The 19,334-nt window shown below is 50.0% G+C and overlaps 3 protein-coding genes across 3 annotated transcripts; 2 read left to right on the top strand and 1 right to left on the bottom strand.

Moving 5' to 3' along the window:
* Positions 1–10,687: 10,687 nt before the first annotated feature.
* On the top strand, positions 10,688–12,214 carry FSUBG_6157 (arginine deiminase type-3; the record flags this gene model as incomplete). The annotated part of the gene is made up of 4 exons (XM_036684327.1): positions 10,688–10,995; positions 11,060–11,222; positions 12,012–12,124; positions 12,172–12,214. The coding sequence occupies 4 exons, from the start codon at positions 10,688–10,690 to the stop codon at positions 12,212–12,214; spliced, it is 627 nt and encodes a 208-aa protein (XP_036538357.1).
* Positions 12,215–14,744: 2,530 nt separating this feature from the next.
* Positions 14,745–15,146, top strand: FSUBG_6156 (uncharacterized protein; the record flags this gene model as incomplete). Its single annotated transcript, XM_036684326.1, has 1 exon — positions 14,745–15,146. One exon carries the CDS (start codon positions 14,745–14,747, stop codon positions 15,144–15,146), a length of 402 nt encoding a protein of 133 aa, XP_036538356.1.
* A 3,083-nt stretch (positions 15,147–18,229) lies between these two features.
* On the bottom strand, positions 18,230–19,114 carry FSUBG_6155 (uncharacterized protein; the record flags this gene model as incomplete). The annotated part of the gene is made up of 1 exon (XM_036684325.1): positions 18,230–19,114. One exon carries the CDS (start codon positions 19,112–19,114, stop codon positions 18,230–18,232), a length of 885 nt encoding a protein of 294 aa, XP_036538355.1.
* Positions 19,115–19,334: the final 220 nt, after the last annotated feature.

The raw sequence follows: 19,334 nt of genomic DNA, 5'->3' as shown, positions 1-19,334 counted from the left end.
CCGAAGAAAGATAAGCGCTGAGCTATCATGCGACGCTTGCAGCCCATAGAATCGAGGTCCGGATAATACTCCAAATTCTGGACGGAAAGGTGGCCACGACGAAAGACCAAGTTATGGTCTTCTCGAAGCTAAGGGATAGGTATCTCTATCCGCTGCGACTCCTTACTGTGGATGTCGAAGTTGCCCTTCTTCCGTGGTTCAAACTGGTGAGCCATAATTGTCTCGTGTTCCAGAAGAAATGAACCGCGAGCGCAGTTCATCCCGCCATGTGTCGCAACTGTGTATCCGGTAAACGGTCTCGTTCCAATGTATGGAAGAGGTTCTGGATGCTCTTGCATTTCGCAAAATTGACACTAAAGCGAGAAGTATATTGTAGGTCATCGATGTCGGGGTCGCGACAAAGACATTTCGACCTCAAAACCCTCTAGCTTCGGGGAGGCATGGTTGCCTTGAGCCTTGTCTTGGAAGGAAGTTGTCTGGATGCCTCAGAATAGGGGTTGGTAAACGCTGTCTAGAACGAGAAAGGAGATAGGCAGCAAGATGGGTTTCCCAGTGTCAAAATAACAATATGATGTGTACTGTGTTATGTCCAGTGTTGTGGCAGATGGATGCTGGTAGACTTGAAGGACGGAACTCCCCTCCATGCCGATCTTTTGATCAGTATCGTCAGCAATGAAGGGATGTCACCAATTTCTTCGTCTCGCAGCTGCAGCTCGCATTTGGCATTGTCGAATGTAGTGGTGAGATGGTGTATAAAGCCAGAGTCACGACCCGACCATCAAGTGGACAAGACGATGCCGCGTGGAAGGCACAGCAGTTGTCTTCTTCTTCCACCTGTCGGTATTCGAGATTGAACGGCTTATATGCGGCTCTCTTCATCTCAGCTTCCTCCCCGTGGACTTTAACTTTGGGGGCTGATTGACTGGTGATTGACGTGTCCACTGATTGGAGGCGTTTCGTGACTGCTTGGAAGGATGGTGTCAGGATGCTACAACCACAACAAGGTCATCAACGCTTTTGCGAGGCTGGTCGATCAGACTGCCTTGAGGAAGCATCTTTGCCACTGTGAAGTAGCCTTTGCCTCTGAGGCTCGAACTGGAATGAGTGTATTGATCGCCAAGCTCGAGTAAGCAGCGTTGTGATAACAGCCAACACTGTTGATTGTCAAGCTCTGTTCTTGGACTGATCCGGCAGAACGATCGTGGATCGGAGAATTTCTTCGGATTGTATCTCGCCTTTAAAGGGATAGTTTCCATAGCAGCAGAACGGTGCTTTGATCTCCCTGTCAACGTTGTTGAACTCTTCGCAGCTAAGAGGGCGATCTTCAGTCGAGATAGTCTTTTAGTTCTTGAAGCAAACATGTCTTCTGGATAGCCCATTGACTGAGCATTATCTGGCGAGTACTGGGGTCTGTCAAAAGCTTAGCAGCGATACTGTCGTGTTTGCGCTGCATGAGTCAAGGGTCTCATAGCCCGGTTTGAAGCTCAGAGGTTGAAACATCACTCAGATCAGAGAGCCGAAGACCCCTAGCGACAGTACGAGCGTGCTCGAGGGAATTGGGAGGGGAGCTTTGGTCGAGGTAACATTTCGAGAGGCCGTAGACTCATGGAGGGGCTTCATTACGAGGCTCACGTTGGGGGTATATAATCATGAGCATGTGGTTGCTTCGAAGGATGATCCGACAATACTGGCCAATGGCAGCTGAGCGAGCTGTCGCTACTTGCACAATTGTTCACGTAGCTCAGGGCTGAGTATGTAAAGGAATACTGTGCCAATGCCTCGCGCCGATGTTAGAGGAACTCGGAAGGAGGCCACGTAGTTTGTGGAACGTATCGGGCGTGGTCGGAATCTTGGACGCGGATTCTCTCTAGCTTGGTCGAGGTGATCTTCTAAAGTCTCCTCCTGCTCTGATTTCTTCCACAAACGTGAGGAATGGTCGATGTGGATGAGGCTCGAGATGTTCAGAAGAGTGAGGCAAAGCTCCAGCCTGACCTGTAGCCAACCAGAGGCTAGGGTTTGAAGGATAGATGAAATCGATAGCATCTCCCAACTCGAGCTGAGATGCCGGGTTTGGGGTTGAGTGTGTGTTGATTGTGTGTTCGAGGTGACTTGTTGGGCCAAAGTATCTTGGTTTAAGGGTTAAGACACGTCGCCTAGTCGGCGAAGATATTGAAAGTCTGGTTGACCGACGTTTGTGTTTTGGGCTAGATGTGATATTTCCAGGGGACTTATGGTTGGGAGCTTAAATCAGCGGACAGAGCTTAGTCCGTTGATCGACCAACGGCTCTTTGAGAGGTTTGAGTGGAAGATACTCCAACCCCAACACAAAGGTGAGGAACACCAACCAACTCATTTGGGCAATATACTCGTTGTCCTCCTTGGCAACTAATACGTAGTTTCGGGCTGAGAAGGCAGAAACCGCGATTATTTCGTCCAGTGGTGGACAAAAGAGCGCTTGCTCAATCGTCTCAAACATAGAAAGTCTCAGAAGCAAAGACATCGACTCGTAAGAGCAACAGATACAAGCTGTAGGTTCGGGGGAATCGACTGAGAGAGAGCCAGAGAGCGTTGAGGCGAAATGAACGTCAAAGGAATCGTTCTTGCCCGGACCTAGAGTTTGTCGGAATTGTAGATGCTAGGAGGGCGCCGAGTAGAACAGTTGAGGATAAGAGTGTGTAGAGTGTAGGGGTCTTCTACGCTAGCAAGACTTTGCGTGCGATAGACCAGGCTCTCTTCTTGTGCTCCAGAGCGCAGTTGAAGGAGACCTCGAAGGGGGAATATGGTGAAGAGATAAAATTTCAAGGGAAGAAGACTCTGAAGAGAGGGCTTGACAGTGGGAGAAGACAACGGTGGTCAAAGTCTTACAACTTCCTCAGCCACAGACAGTGAGAAGATTGCAAGAGACAAGTTTCTGAAGTGGTAAAAGTCAGTATTGCAAGACTTAAACATGGCGCAGAGCGAAGTTACCGGCTGTAGTATCAAGACTAAGAGTGTGACGCTTGTAGTGAAGCTTCGTGACGCAGAGAGTAGAGGGGAGACAATGGCGGAGGAGATGTCGAACTCTCAACCATGTATAGGTAGATGCCAATGAAAAGAGTTACGTCTTTGAGAAGAGACAAAGGTTAATATTTGTTGAGCATGGTGTAGAGGAGAGTACCTGCTGTAGACGTAGATGCCCAGCTATCAAGGCTCAGAGCCGGATGCTTGGAATAAGACCTCACAGAGAATAGAGGGTGGGTGGAAAGCGATGGCAGAGCACAGAGGATGGATGTAAGACAATGGTGGAGATATCAAGATCCGCAGTAGCTGAGGCTGGCAAGGCAAGGTCAAAGACAAGAGGAATCTGGCCAGACCAAAGACTTGCCAAAACCTCTGTCAAAGACACGAATGTCTGACCCTGAGGAGGGAGAGTCGAGCAAAGTGAAAAGATGAAGACAAGAAGTTGCCAGCAGAAGAAGTTCGAATGCGCGAGACGCAGGGAACTGTTGATCCGAGGAGAAGGAAGAAGAGCAAGGAGAGGGGTATTTGAACGATATGTCTGCTTTACTCATCACGTGCGAGTTGGAACTTGGAGAAATTCCAAAGGTTGGTGTTTCTTTGGCCAGTGGTACATCAAATGCCATGTATTTACGCAGAGAATTGAGGTATTTCTGCCATGCACCGGAGGACTTCTCCCGATATGGCATCCCGTGTCACGTCGCGGTCCGGGCACGTCACATCTACGTGGGCCTGTATCACCTCGCTTCCCTTAGTAATGGCTGGACGGGAAGGTTGTGATCAGAGCAACGTTGAGGAAGCCCAAAAGCAGCGTTTGGCCAGGGATGTATCCGTACGGCTGGGGAGGCCGGGCCAGAGTCTCCGGGTGTAGTGCCTGAGATGTCTCACAAATGCTATACCCTGATGTCCAAAATTTCCGTTGAATGTCAACATTGCGCTGCATCAAAACGTGACGTTTAAACGCTGGACGCCGCTGGTGTACCATACCCCGCTAAATGGCGACTAAGACACAGGGGTCTAGCCAGGGCGTGCACCACTAAAATTGATCGCCGATCTGGAGATCTGGTGCCTTGTAGGGCAGATGCAACCTTGAATCTCTAGTTACGTTGCGGGGGCATTCAACACTTTCGGCGAGCTGCGACAAGCTGCCAAACGATGGTATTTTCTGCATTCGATTCAATTGGCTGCGTAAATATTGTTTGGGTGATAATAATAGCTAGCTTTCTGGCTTTCGATGTGAATTGAAGTGAAATGTTGTTTGCAGGGTCTTGCTACTCCGCCTTCGTCATTACGCCAGCGCAGATCACAACGCTATAAATAGAGCATCTTCACAACGTGCGCGACCCAGTTGTACTGACGCATTGGCGATTACCTCCCGACCACTCAACTCAGACGGCTAGCTCAAGACTCAACCCAATATCCAACGTAGCGGCCCAGATCATGTCAACTGTAGCATCACCAACAATTGACCACGTCATCGCAGCCAACAGTAGCTGCAATTTCTGGCGGGGACCGTGAAACACAAACGTGGAAGCACAGAAAATATGGTGTGCAATCTCGGAGAGATAGATACTCTAGCCATGTCGCACACTGATGCACCCTCCCCTCGGGAGCTACAGCACAACGAAGCCAACGTATCTTGCAGCTAGACTCCCTGCTCACCCGTAGATGGGAAGCCTCCCTTTGGCTGGCAGTGGCTATCCGAGAGGCAAAGTCCCGTCTTCTTGCCTCCTCAACAATTGTCGTTGGTTGACCTGTCAATTTGCGGGCTGGGTCGTCGGCACGCGCGAGCCGTGTAAAATGAGCCGTGACGATGATGGACTTTCTCACGGCACAGCAAACATTTGCACGTCATACAGACGTTGGCGATGAAAGGAGGAATACTGGTGTTGAGAAGCTGTAGGTTAGTCAAATGCTTGGAGTCTCTGATGCGCCACTCACAGCTTGGTCCATTTCTCTAAGCATTTCGGTGCTGTGCGAATAGACCATTAAATTGGAATGACTCTTCTCCCACTCTCTTTGGCCTCTTGATTGGCATAAATCTGCTAGATCGACGCATGAATTCGCGTTTCGAAGCAACCTCAACGAATTCATCTGCATGAGACTGGTTACATCAGCGCAAAAGTCCTGAATGTTTCGCAGATCCACAACAAGTCCAAGATGTGTACACGCATGACCTTCGCGGCAAACGACAGCCAAATACCTACAACGTTTACCGCCTGAAATTTGAAGATATTGCCTGTGCGAGACTCCGCCGTATGTGGTATCTGACCCGCCCCCCTGCCAGCAACCGTCTGTCCTGTCACAGCATATGTGGAAGCCCATATTGTCGCCGCCCAACGGTTCAGAAATGCAACACGTCAACACCGTCATTACGTCGGCAGCCCTCGCGTGGTTGTTTGGTGATACCTGAATCATACGTTACTTGAGTTCTGCCTTGCCGAAAAGCGCCCTGAAAATCCAGGCCTTGGCGCGCACAGGCAGAGTGAAACCTACAAGACGGGATCTCGCATCGCGGTCCAAGTGTAAAATATGGGCTTTGTAAAGGTATGGGAGAGTATGTCTCTTCTTTTACTGTTCAAACGAAAAGGCCAGACCGCACTTTCGTCCCGTTACACTACTCTAATCAACACCCCTCCCCCGTCGCCCAACATTTCCACGGGACCCAGACAAACAGAGGCGGAAGTGCCGGAAGAAATGCACTCCTTCTGACCTCCATGATCTTGGTGTCGCTAGCGATATCGGTTCCAGACTTTGCGCAACCGGGTACTGGCTTCTGAGCCGTTTAGACCAACCTCTTGGCCGACATTTCGCAGGCAAACAATATCGCAGCGCTGTTCGAGACTTAACTTAAGCTGATCTGATGATTGGCGAAGCAGTGGTTGTCCTGATCGGGCAGTTCCACCCCATCGCCAAGTACGTGACAGCAACGTCTTGGTGCTAATCGCGACTGCAAGTGAGAGCCTGGTCAGAGCAGCCTTGTGTGGCAGTGTAATCATCAATGTAGAATTGGCGCAGCTATCATCACCAAGAAATCGTGATTCACAATGGCAAGTCCTTCTGAGACATTCGACACCTTTCAAGAGAGCAGTCACGCGTGTAAGTGAAGCGCATCCCTTACATATCATTTAGCAGATGAACCAAATTTGAGTAGCATCTGCACCAATTTGCCCGAGAGACTTGTAGCAAGGTTAGAGTCCTACTGATTGTGGGTAGCTGTACTATCAGAAGTACATGGTTTCTTCCAAGGTCTCACTGTAATTACAACTGCTCTTCATACCAGAAGTGTGGTTCGTTGACTTTCCTACTGGTGTGCTTCATGTGCCCAAGTGATGCCGGTCTCGTGCCCCTGAAGGCATTCCGGCGATGTTGAACTGAAGCTCTGGCAAATCCACGGCCGTGGTCCCAAAAACTTCCACAAGCGCACCTTCCGCAAGACTCCGTCAAAGACAACCAAGAATGGGGTTCCAAAGCCGCTCACAGTGCTTGCCTACGTCCGCATGGCCATACCGCCAATCACTCCCTCTACTTGGTTCCGGCCGCTCTCCCATGGCACGGTCGATGACGATCATGAACTCTCGCTGTTGCATGTCTGTTTCCTGGTAGCTTTGGCAATCATTCTCTTGCTGGGAAGTAGAGTCATGATAAAGTGAGGCTGGTGTCATCGATCTCAGAGCGCGCAAGACCCCTCAGGCTGTCGGGGGGGCGAAGGCCATCGACCAAGACTTTGCCGTCATCACCAAGAACAGAGGTGAATGCTATCACGAAGAAGCAATGATTTGGAAACGCAAAATGGACTGTTTCGTCTCCTCCAGCACAGAGTGGTAGACGGTATCATGGAGTCCTTGGACAACATCATGCACCTCGACAAGCATAACACAGCCGTCAAGAGAAGGGCCTCAAACTATACATCAATAGCCAGCGCAATAAAATCCGGCAGTTCTCAAACCAGCAAGAAGCCATGCCCATATGTACTCTAATCGCGATGCACATGTAGGGATGGCGACGGCGCAGAAGAGGCAGAGACCCAAGCCCTGGTCGACCAGCACCGAGTCAGCATTATAGCAGTGATGACTATGAAGACAGAGGTACGAGGCAAGATCAACGATTTACGACTGGTTGGTTGGAACTGATCAGGGGCTAACCGAGTGCTTACTCAGTTTATGCAAGTTGGGCTAATCATATCAACACCCTTCAGGCGACAGACCAATAGCTAGAATTTATGCACAGACGAGAGGATTTCCTTCCATCTTACGCGACGGCGACAAGAACATCCAGAGTTGCAGGTTCAGATCAAGCCTGTCCCTGCCAGCATTGCCACGAGTAGCCCTAGACAATCGAGTCTTCACACAAAAAGCCTTCGGGAACTGGGCGTGAGCCTTGGACATATTCCTCGGGAGTGCAGGAGACAGGCCTGCGATGCAAGATGGTGTAGCAAGGGAATATATTACGGGAGCTGTAGAGATTCGGGGCAAGGGGCCCGTCCTAGCCCGTAGCTTGTACACTCTCCAGCCACTGCTGAGGCAAATGACATGTCCTGGGATGGAGGGTGCTCCAGGCCGCGAGGACACAGGCACGATGAAGAATGGCGAGCTGGTTTTGAGGGCTCGAGACCGAGTGGAGGGGGATATAGCTCAAGTCATGGGCTGGTAGCTGAAGAAGATATGCCAGGCGCGAGCATCGGAGATTGTGTACCATCTGTAGCGAAGTATGCGACTTGGATCTGAAGCGCATTACGCTGTCAGTCTCCAGACCGTGGTCGTTGCTGAATGGAGGGGGGTAGGGGGGGATTGTTGTGAGGAGGACTAGTCTTGTAAGTATTGGCTCAGTGCCATGCCGTGATTACGCTGGCGCAGGGGTTTGTTGGCGATGATGCTGGTGCGGGTGCTGCGGCTGTTGCAATCGATTAGATGGTGCCGCGCCCTATATTGTATCTTACCCGTGGCAGATGCCTTTCTCTTCCGTGTGTGCGAGGACATGATCAGACTGAAGGACGTTCCCATGAGAAAGCCCAGCGCATAGAAAGAAGCGAAAGAGGTCGGCGCAGGACTTCGCCGGCGCCTTGTAGTTGACTGAGATTGGTAGTAGTCGCGCGAGCTGCAACTATTGTGGATACAGTAAGACCCAGCGACTCTGGATAATGACCCTACACGAGATCCGATGGGGACAGCAAAGCACCCACTCCAGAGGACGCTGCGTCGTGGGTGGCGTAGCTCTAGAAAAGGTGGAGAGGGAAACCATACTGCTGATAGATACAGGACGTATTGCCCTGAGGAAATGGGACTCCCTGAAAGCCCAGCAACAAATGCAACAGTCAGCATCGCATGACCCAGAGCGCGATCAATCGGATCTTTGAAGATCGGATGCGCTGCCAAAGATCGCAAGCCGACAGCCCCATCACCTGGATATATAGCCCAGTTACTCAAATGAGGAGTCTCTAATCATGTCAATCTCCAGGTCACAACGGCCAAGGTCCACAAGGGAGATGTGGGCTTTTCCCCAACATTCCAGTCATCCTTGCCAGGCTTGTTGTACTAACTGTGATTTGCAGGTAGCCTAGTATCGGGTTCCTGCAATCAAGGTAGTCGAAAGCCGCCGGAAAGATCGAGGATCAGCCTTCTCGGCGTTTTGCTTGCTCTTGTGTAAAGGCTGTAAGATAGGTGAGGATTGGAGTCCCTACCGCCTGTCCCCGTGAGAGCTGAAGGATAGATCGTGGATCGAAGTCTTCTCGGCGCCTCGCTTCCTCTTGTGTTCTGCGAGCGTTCGGTGTCAAATCCCTCTGCGTAAAGAAGGTGGGCTCAGGTGACAGCTTCGGTGCTTCATCAACTAATGCTGATGTTCTCACATAGAACTGAGTAAGGCCGTATGGGGTCTGACTCGAAAGAAAGTGAGGTATACATCCTTGGCCTGCGGCAATACTCGACCGCCTGGACACGCCAGCCACATAGAGCTAGATGAACTTGAGCCGAGTATTCCACCGCGAGCAACCTTTGTCTCGATGGCTGTCACACCATTCCAAGAAACGAGGCCAATCCCCACCAACTTGTTGACTTCAGGTCAGTCATGATCTCTGGTGAGGGAATACTGGGAAGAAAGGCGCTCGCGATAGTAAAGAAGGTGGAAATTCTTGGTCACTGTGAGACCTGGACATCAGGTGAAAGGAAACATCAGCCCAAAGCAATAGCATCGCCCTGAAAATGGGGGTAATCCCAGTCAAACCGCCCTGGCTCCTGTTTAGCGCAGTCAAAAAGGGTGTTCAGAGTGCTGTCGGCGAGGAAAGAAACTCTTGATGCTCCATTCAAACCAAGCAGACAAGATGAAGAGCAGTGCAGTGCAAGCTATGTCGATCTGGGTGGCTGGGTGGATCTTGATAGCCTCAGCATCCTTGATCTCGGCATTGGCCTCAACCTCGTCAGACGCGAGACCACGGCCTAGAGTCCTGAGTCCTCTTCCTATGTCTCCCAGCTAAAAGGCAAAGGTGGTTGTCTAGGAGAGCTCAAGATACAAGGTCATGGACGAGCTCATCAACCAGCTTCAATCGTAGCCACAAAGTTTCGTATCGCATCAGCCGTCAGATGCCCGGGATGACAGGTCGGTCAAAGCCTTGTCGGAGTGAGCTGCAACAGTTGAGCGTGGCGAATTGGTTGTTGGAAAGGAGCAGTAGCTTTCTCTGCTGGCGCTGGACTCTCTTGCATTCGGTGCTTTTGGAGGAACGGTTCCTGTTGGGTCGGTCGGAGATGAAGCCAGTAAAAGTGATGATGGAGTCGGTGACGAGAAGATTGTTGGTTGCTGGCAAGCACTCTTTTGCTCTGGTTCCTTCCCCTACAGCTGCGGACTCTTGCGGTCAAGTCTTGAGAGACAGGTTTCCTTCTGGGGTACCTCGGTATCAAGGCAATCGATAGAAGTTCCGATCTCTTAGCAGATCATGTTGCCTGGTGACTGGCTGTTCTGCGTCGGGCAGGAGAAAAGCGAATCGATGGCACGCGTTCTTGGTCTCAGGAAACTCTTTATCGGTTTCGGTGCGCTTGACTATGGATGGGCAACTTGTCGTTGCGATCATGTTCGGTCGGGTCGCATCCGTTTCGAATTGCTCGTTGTTGAATCGGTTGCTTGGTACGAGGCTCGACGCCCATTTCTTAGGCGGGGCGCGAGTGATGCTCTTGATAGCGAAGCTGTCTGTCGCACAAGGCCAATTCACATCGTCCGGCAGCGACAGTAGAGCTGATCAACATCAAGGGAGATGCCATGGCTACGGTGCGCTGGCATGTTTGCGTCATCGCTCGTGAGCTTCGTTCGTTGCGGGCATGTTGCGGATACGTCTGAGCCATCTGTCGGGCAAGTACAGAGTAGATTGAGACGAGTAGACGAGATCTCAATGACGCCGTTGGTGGTCGAAGCTGAAGGTAGAGCAATTCGTCGCATGGTTGGTTGGCTAAGCGAGCCTAATCAGTTAACAGGTACCTTAGCGCCTGACATAGCTGGCACTGCATGAAAAGTAGCTTCCAACATCGTTATCGGCTTATCGATACCAATTATGATCCGAGCAAGGATACCCCAGCCTCGACCCTTGAGGAAGCGGTTACTGCCATTGTCGAGCAGGCAGAGGTGACGATCGATCAGAAGCTGGAAGAGTACCTATGGCATATATATCATAGCATTACAGAGTGTTACACTACAACCTTAGAGAATCATGGCCCTGAATCTTCATATTCCACCTTGTATACGCTCCCCTGCTGAGCCTAGGCACCCTCCGCCAGTAGATCAGCCGCTACGGATTCAGATTGAGGGACCGCTCAGCTCTATCAACAAACTGCTACCTGGGGTTGAATGGCAGCTTGAGGGCGTTTTCCGTCCGAGCCTGCAAACAGCTGGCCCAGAGCTTGCTAGAGTGGTGTTCCGGACAGTATACGGACATGACATTCGTCCTGAGATCGATGGAGATATGGTTGTGCGAGATGAGTACCTAGGCTGGGTGCAGGAGGATCCAAGGCCGTGGACGTAAGTGAGCTATGGCATAGCGTTTCTCGGCAGATACTAACTGGTTACCTCTCACTGGCAGTAGGATTGACTACTACGGGGTTACGTTTGACCACCTTGTGCCTGCTGGCGAAAGGGATCCTGAGGTCTTACAGGTTAATATTATTGAGATGGAGGAAGATGAGGGAGCATATGCGAAGGAACATTTGCCATTTACTGTAGATCCAGCAGAATATAGCGGAAGGAAGGTACTGGCCGTGCCTAGGTGTTGCCAAAAGAGGAAGGGCACACAGGATCGTCGACGAATAAATGAGTCGGTATTTAAGAGAGAGGAACTATTAGGGGAGCTGGGAGATAAAAGTAGTGGGTAGTATGTAGGGTAGGGGGACAGAACAAAGGGCTAAGATAAAACTCCATATCACTTCGTGTACGCACTCTGTGGATGTTTCATGATCACCAGCGTAACTTATAGTATTATGTATTAAAAGACCTGTATGCCTATGAACCCGATTCTGGGTCATAATGCTGTATTTTATTTTATTTTACCGCTATAGTGTGCGTTGCATTTAGCGTTTCTTTGCTGACCATTGTGAACTCCCTTGGTAGCTGACATTAAACAAGGGCATGGTACGTAGTGAATTGATTACCAAAATTACATTGATACTCACAACCAAGGAAAGACAACCGAATTTTTGAGCTCTATCCATCTTCTGGTCCAAATTTCATTTACCTTCCCAGGCTCTTCCGTACCACTCATTAAGTTGCCAAAGAAAGATATCATTCCCTACGTTCATTGATCCATTTTGGCGCTAGCTACCCTGTATTGTCAGATTTCGGGATGTCGTCTCACCCCACCACACTAAAATCTAGCGCAGATCAGCACTGCGTCATCAACGATAACCAGAGCGCCTCCCCATGCACGCAGCTCAACAACCTCAAGTCCCAATCACCACTGCCCAGTCGCATTCAACTGCTCGACTGCATCGAATGCTCTACATGCTACAGCTCGAATCTGAGACTTGCTAAGATTCTATTAGACCTGTACATCCACGGGGAAAACGGTCCGACGCGTCTCACCCCGCGATGAACCAGACGCGACCAGACGCCATTACGAAGCAACTAGCCGCACCGGCGACGATGCGCAGCAGGCGTGAGTGCCACTGAAACAGATGTCGCAAATTCTTGAACATTGAGCAGGACATACACACGGGCGACCGCCGTAAAGGTAGCATACATGTGACAACAAACTCGAGCCTCGGATCGTACCAAGCCCCCGACCGGCGGGTACAGGAAGCGATATGTGATACTTTCCGATGCATTTGCAGCCATTCCTCGAGACATACATACATACATACAGAAGCAAATGATCTTTGCATCTGGGATAATACTTCTCCTATAGCTCCCTTCCACCAATGCAAGCTTGCCGTACCGTGGGAATTGACTTAACACCTTGCTTGGCTTCCAGGGCTCGCTCGGCGTTTCTCTCCCTCATGCATGTATGCTGTCATCTCCCGTCCTGAAGCTCACTGGTATTGCTAAAGTTTGCCTTGCGCTGTGTTAGGATCGTATTATCGCTGTTTACCATCAGTTATGACTACGAGAGGAACCCCAAGCCAGACGCTGCACTGGACGACAGTCCATGCTTGCCTGACAAGCTGGCTGTGAATGAACTACATTTATATCCGCAACCAAGAAAAGCAACTGACTCTTTAGCTCTCTGCACAATCGAGTCAAAATTCCATTTACTGTGCAGGCTCTTCCATACTAACCATTAAGTTGTTAAAGGAAAGTGTCATTCTTCATGGTCGTCGACCATTTTTGGCGCTGGCTACCCTAGACCTTCCGATGTCGCATTTCACTCCCAGTAATTCACTCCAATGTGAGGGGATTTATACAGAACAAGGCAGTAAGACAACTCACCAATATTAGAAGTCCCAATGTATCCCGTAGATCTGTAGTTTCCGACCATCTGCGCTTGAGCATCGATATCCTCATGTAACACACTATCAATCGTATTCAGCTGATGGCTCAACGGCACCTCAATCTTCACCACTGCCTGTCCACTTGAGGAGAATGGCAAACAAGCGACCCCGGAAGTGGAGACACAAAGTAGTAGGCACATCCCCACTAACAGGATTTCCTGTTACAACATCTGTAGCAAAGACGGTCTGAGACAGGATGCGCGATGAGAGTAGCAATTAGATCATCGCTGAAGAGAGATGCAGAATTCGGATGTCAATTTAATTCGGGCTTGGGCAGATCGCTGAGTTTATTTTGGTAGGGTGACTGTTTTCGCCTGGATTGACACCCAGCAGGAAGATGCCCATGGCTCTCACTTAGGATCACCAACTAAAAGAAAATACGACAATTGAATTAAGCAAGCAATTAAAAACCCCTCGAACAGAAACTTTGTTTTATTAGTTATGAGGTGTTGTTATTGAGGACAGACTAGAGGAAGGCGTTTAGTGATTCCAGCACTGATCTCGCAGACCCATGTCCTGAACTTGCTTTACATCCGCGCTCAACACCACACAAAGAACTCTACCTATCGTTAGAAGCAGATTTTTTTTGTCACTTACTAATATCAAGGAAGCTTTCGTTCTGAAGTTGAGAGCGGTATCTTGGGATCTCGTCGTTAAGCGTAAGCTCGTCGCGGTCGGAGTCTTGGGCAATGGCGTGGAGCGAAAGTTTATTCTCGTGGGCATTTTCTTCGAAGCTCGTTGAAGCTCGTCGTGGAGAGCGCAGGGGGGGAGTGTCTGTCGAAGCTCATCGTAGAACCATTGTTCGTTTTTGGGGGGCGGGGTTGGAGCACTAGAGATCAGCTTGATCTGTAAGTCAACAAGATACAGCCTCTACACAAATCCATAAAATACCGACATATTCACTGGCGGAAGCAAGATGGTGGAAGAGAGTGGAGGGGCAATCGCTAAAGTGGTGGGGGTGGGAAAGGTGGGAAACGCGTTATGCGGGGTGCGAGATGCGACGCGCTAAGTTAGCCCCGCGTTTCTGCTCCAACTCTAGATTTCGCTTCTCGACTTGCGCTGCAGCAAACATGAGTACAGCAATGTAGATACTGACTGACAACCCAGCGAATTACGATCAAATCCAGGGTTAAGAACAATACCATTAGTCCCGATAAACCCCCTCCGAACCGCCCCCGAAACCGCACGTCGACCCAAGCCAAACTCGTTACGACTCCTCCATCTTCGTCGATCTTCCGCTCGTCACGCACCGAACAGCTCTCGAGTCCGCTCCTACCGCGCAATGCCCAGCCAGCACCGACCGATCTATAGGCCAGCGTGACCCGCCCGTTGATAGTCCCAACGGTAGTCAGTCCGTCCCGTTACAAAGGCTCAAAACACAACTCGACTTGTTCGATTGACCGTGGGTTGGTTGAGAAAGCGGGATTGAGCTGCCGTCTGTGTCCCTTCCGTTTAGTGGGATCGCGTAGAGGGAGTCTGGCTTCGTGATTAGCCTTGCTTGTCATCTTCTCTCGCTGAGTGCTTCGGTCTCAACTTGACCAGGTACCAAGCAATTGAGTCCTGTTACCACAACATGACACTTGTATATATCATCTACAGTCAAATATACGCGGTCTGCATTACAAGTTCCCTGCAAATCGCATCGCTAAACCTATGGTCGACGCAGCGGCCCTAGCATTCATTCCCGGGCTAGATGGTGTCCTCTCGCAATTCCTGGGTGGATGGCTAGGCAAGGCACATATTCAGTTCCAGTAAAACGGCGAACTCGCACATCCGAATGTCTCAGGTATGATCCCACAGCGTATCAAGGCGGGCATTGATGCTCAAGAACGCAGAGTAGATCGGGCTCGTCAAGATGAGGGTGCTCGGGAACACGAGGACAGAGGCATTCGGCGTAAAGATGAGCGACAACAGTGGACAAGAAGAATGCCAAGAAGTACAAGAACCACATCAAAAGCACGGGGCTACGCTGATGAAGCCGTGATCTCACTACCTATCCCTCCACGGATTGTCATCGAGGAGACGCAGATCTCGGACTTAGGCTTCAAAAACCACAGGGAGGGTCTCGTCGACCATTATTGCGATGTAGGGGTCCGGCTTGTGCTCGGGGTCGAAGGTTTTCTCGTCGATTGGGCTGGTGGACTCACAGTCCCTGGTGCCGACGACCCAGCAGAGGTGCCTTTCTTCTAGCTCGTTGACCGTGGAGCCGTTCCAATTGATTGTGCTGTGATTGACGTCGTACTCGCCCACGGTGAGGTACCACTTGAACAAGTACGTCCTCTGTGTAGAGGGCGGGATTAGGGAGATTCGACTAAGCATTGCTTACCACCTTGGAGTTGACCTCGGAGAGCTTGGTCCTGCTATGGATATCGATGCGGTGTACTTGCTCTTCATCTCGCCCATGGAGATTGGGACGCCGCCTTCAGTTTGTTGATGATATGGTGCCAAGCGCCATCTCCATGGTGCAGTTCCAGTTGAACTTGTCCTCGATCAGGTTCTCTTCCTGACGAGCGCCAATTGCTGCACCTCACTACGCTGGAACAGTATCCCATGGTCTTTGAGAACTTCATCGAGGCGCTGCTTATCTTGTCCAGCGATACCCCCTTGGCTATCTCAACCTCGTACCTATGATTGTAGTGCATCTCGATTACATCTGCGAACTGTTCTGGGGACTGCGACGTCGCCATGCAGTCTTTAGGGTCATCGTCCAGTACCGCCTCACTACCGTCGGCGTGTCCAGTCCCACGCTCGTCCTCACTCTCAGAAAGCTAACCTTGGATCAATGATGGCCAAGGACATTGATATCGGCCACAAGCAAACTGACACCTTCTCCATACCTCCTTGGACCACCCCCGAGACACATTTGTCTGTCTGATTAAGATATTTGCCCACTTGAACGGCCGAACTGAATAAGTAGAGTCTACCATACTGCGTTAGACTTCATGCTTATTCTCTTCAAAAGCCATGTTATAATGCTGGATGTTTCTGAAAAGGGGAGATTCCTGAAGGTTCTAGCGTTCAAATTCCACGACGTAGGTTTCATCTTGATTAACAGTGACCGTCAGGAACACCAGCGTTTTGGTAGCTCATGCATGACTATCAAGGGGGATTAGCATATTGTTTCACCATTAGGTTTACTGGATCCTATATCTGCAGTACCGCTGGCCCGATAAAACAGCACTGGCTGACTTCTTCCGAGTGTTGGTACGTTTCCTGGTCAAGATATCGTATATCAGAGGCATCCCGGCCAAGCATATTCGACCCATGACTTTCTGCAGCCAATGCACTTGGTGCCCTTGTAGTGTGTTGCTGTCTGGAGAGAGCAGCACTTCTTCGCGTGTCCTCCTTGTTTGTGAACCTACTATGGCGAAACACCTATACTGGAGGTAGTTCATCGTGTGGTAAGGTAGAGCTATCCAGATTGGAGGGTGTCAGGCCGGGAATGATGAACTTGCTATTCCCCACAGGCCCCGGAACTTGATGTTGTGGTTGGGCTTACTCGTCGAGGCTCTTCGGGTCTGCTGGTTGAGTCTTAAGTTAGATCACAAGAGAGTGTTGCGTGCAAGATGGTTGAGGAGAAGATTCAGGTGTGGTGAATTGAAGTGGCAAAGGCAGCTTTTTGCGGTTTAGGCAATCATGTCATTGTCATCGTCATACATCGTGCAGGAGAAATCTCATTCAATGCGTTCAGGGTATCCCGTCTTTATCTGGCCAGACTGTGACTCTGTCTCCTCGCCGTAGGGGCAGCAGTTCTACACACTACCAGTTCTGTTAGAGAGAAGTATATGTATTCTTTATTTACAGCAGAATGACTCAACGTACTAGTCCCGGCCCCCATTCCCAAGTATGTTGTCATTCTTATTGGGCATATGGTGAATTGTAAACGACTTGATAAGATTCGCGGTCATCAATGCAGGGTAAGAAAGCAAGGATGAACGTGAGTCTCGATTACAGGGTGACCATGGCCTTATGCCAGTACTGTGATGATGGAAGGGAGGTTGGACGGCAGCGATTGGCTCCGTCCTTCAGCAGTTCGACGATATCATGTCCAACAAGACCTGCAGCTCTTTGCAATATCAGCGACGGGGCATTGCCTGTCATTTGAACATCAATAAGGGTCCTTCATAACTCAAAGACCACGGCTTTGCTCTATTGAAAGTGATTCAGAAGTGCAGGATTAGATAGGCCAATCTCCAGCGTCAAGAGCGGAATACACGATTCAGTCAGACAGATCAAGAAACATAGCATGTGCCCCAGTATGCCGTATGTTTTCAGACCTGCCAATTCGGCAACGCTTCATCAACGCCGCTTCCAAATCGCAATCTGAGTTCCAAGTCGCATGGCATGTTCTCGACTCGACCTCCCGCGGAAACCGCAATTTTCCCCTATCCAGTCTCTCTATAGATATGCAAAGGAGGTATTTTCATGATGCCCCTAACCCTAGGCCACAAAGAAGTCTCCTTCGCAGCATCTACTTTCCATCGACTCCAGGGGGACAGTTCTTATTCTTCAACCCTCTACCAACAAACGCCTGGGGACTGACACTCGCTGTATCGAGCAAGGCGAGTCCATTTCACTGGAGCGATGTCTCCGTAACTGCTTCTTGAGCCCAGTTACGAAAATCCGTAGCACGCTCAAGATGAACAATCGAATGTCAGATTGAGTGAGAAAATTGGACGTGTACAAACCGGCGACTTTAGGCCAGTCCTTGTCCTCAAGAGGGTAATAGGCTGTTCCACGGTGTAAGCTGGAGATAGCTTTTAGCTATTTCACTTGGTCACATTGCATTCTCGCATGGATATTGTAGAGACCGAAAGTGACAAATCATAATCCAATATATCGCATAGAGACCTGCCACCAGGTAATATTATTTCCCGTACGAACCGTGTAAGTGAGAGGTATAGGGCACCAACAATATAAGCCGGTAGTGTACACCTCAGTCAAGCATAAGAGATACTTGGCGTAAATGCTAATGGGACGATAATATCGAGAAGCGGCAATACGATCTCAGCACAGCGCAAGGTAATTGTCAGTCTAAGCTAGTAATCCCTGTATGCATGAGGGGGAGGAAAGCTGAGTGAGGCCTGGTGGCCAAGCAAGGTGTTAACGCAATCCCTACGGCACAGACAAGCATGCATTGATGGATGGAAGCTACAGAAGAAGCACCATCAAATAAGATGCAAAGCTTATTTGCTTCTTAATATTTCTATTAAAACTCACAGACCCTTAGATAAAGAGACTCACGAGGCGTGGCTAGTTCGCTGCTATCTGATCTATGTCCATCGGGTCGAATCCCAATCCGGGGGGCTCTGTTGCCATGCCAGTTCCCGCGGCCCTCCTCTAGCCCCTTCCCCAAGGGGAGTTAACCAGTCGTCGATGACATTAGAAGCCTCCTGGAAGCGGAATGACTCTGGCCATCCATAATCGCGGTAAACCTGCCTTATATACTGGATATCTAGATCGGTTCCCCACTCTTCGGCTTGAGTTTTCACCGCCTCCTCAGTGATCCTTCCATCGTGTTCAGGGACCTTTTCTGCTTCAATAGTGATCCTGTTTCGACCAGGAATGAGTTTCAAGGTTTCGTATTGCTCCTTCAGGTTGTCAAAGAAGGTCTCAATGGGTACGGCATTCAACATGTCGCCTGCGTGGAAATCCTCGAAGATTTCGCAATCCATGACATTAAGCCATAGTTCACGGCTGAAGCTTTCGTGCCCAACAGCAATGCAGACCACATTACTGTCATCCATCAACTCGCCCTCCGATGACCAGAATTCCCGGCCTTGGTGATAGTCTTTATGCTTCTCGAAGTCTTCAAGGGTAAAGGCTGTGAGGTCCAGGAGCTTGGATTTGAAATGGATGTAGGCAGTACATGTGCTATCAAAGTAAGGGAGATGGCGAAGGACTTGGATAGCGTAGTCAGATTTGTAGTGTCCGCAAGACTCGGGAGTGATCTGTGGCCATCCACTGGGTGGGGGTATCTTGAGATCGGATTGGTCATAGTGCAGGGTGGTCAAGAAAGAGTAAAAGTCCACAAATAGAGCCCCAAGTTCTTCAGGTGTATATCGTGGATTGGTAGGACCCTCGGAGCCATCATCCGACCCTTCATAAGATCCATTGTCCGAAGGCGGGGGGGATGGTGAATTTCCGTGGCCACACATTTTGGTAAGAGATATGTATTTGATGGGAAGAATGATGCGTACTGCATACGTAGATAAGGTGGAAGCAGGGTGGTATTTGTAGGTGAGAGCCTACCTTACTATGACTACAAGAAATATGGAGCCTGAGTCTAGCTTCAGGGATACGGACAGGGGTTACAGTTACATTCAAGGTACAAGGATCAGTGGGGATCACGCCAGCAGTCAAACAAAGCAAGGGTAG

Source organism: Fusarium subglutinans (genome assembly GCF_013396075.1).
Source record: "Fusarium subglutinans strain NRRL 66333 chromosome Unknown NRRL66333_c0000062, whole genome shotgun sequence".
NCBI classification, from domain to species: Eukaryota; Fungi; Ascomycota; class Sordariomycetes; order Hypocreales; family Nectriaceae; genus Fusarium; species Fusarium subglutinans.
Note: the sequence above shows the minus strand (reverse complement) of the source record. Positions and strands in the feature narration are given on the sequence as shown.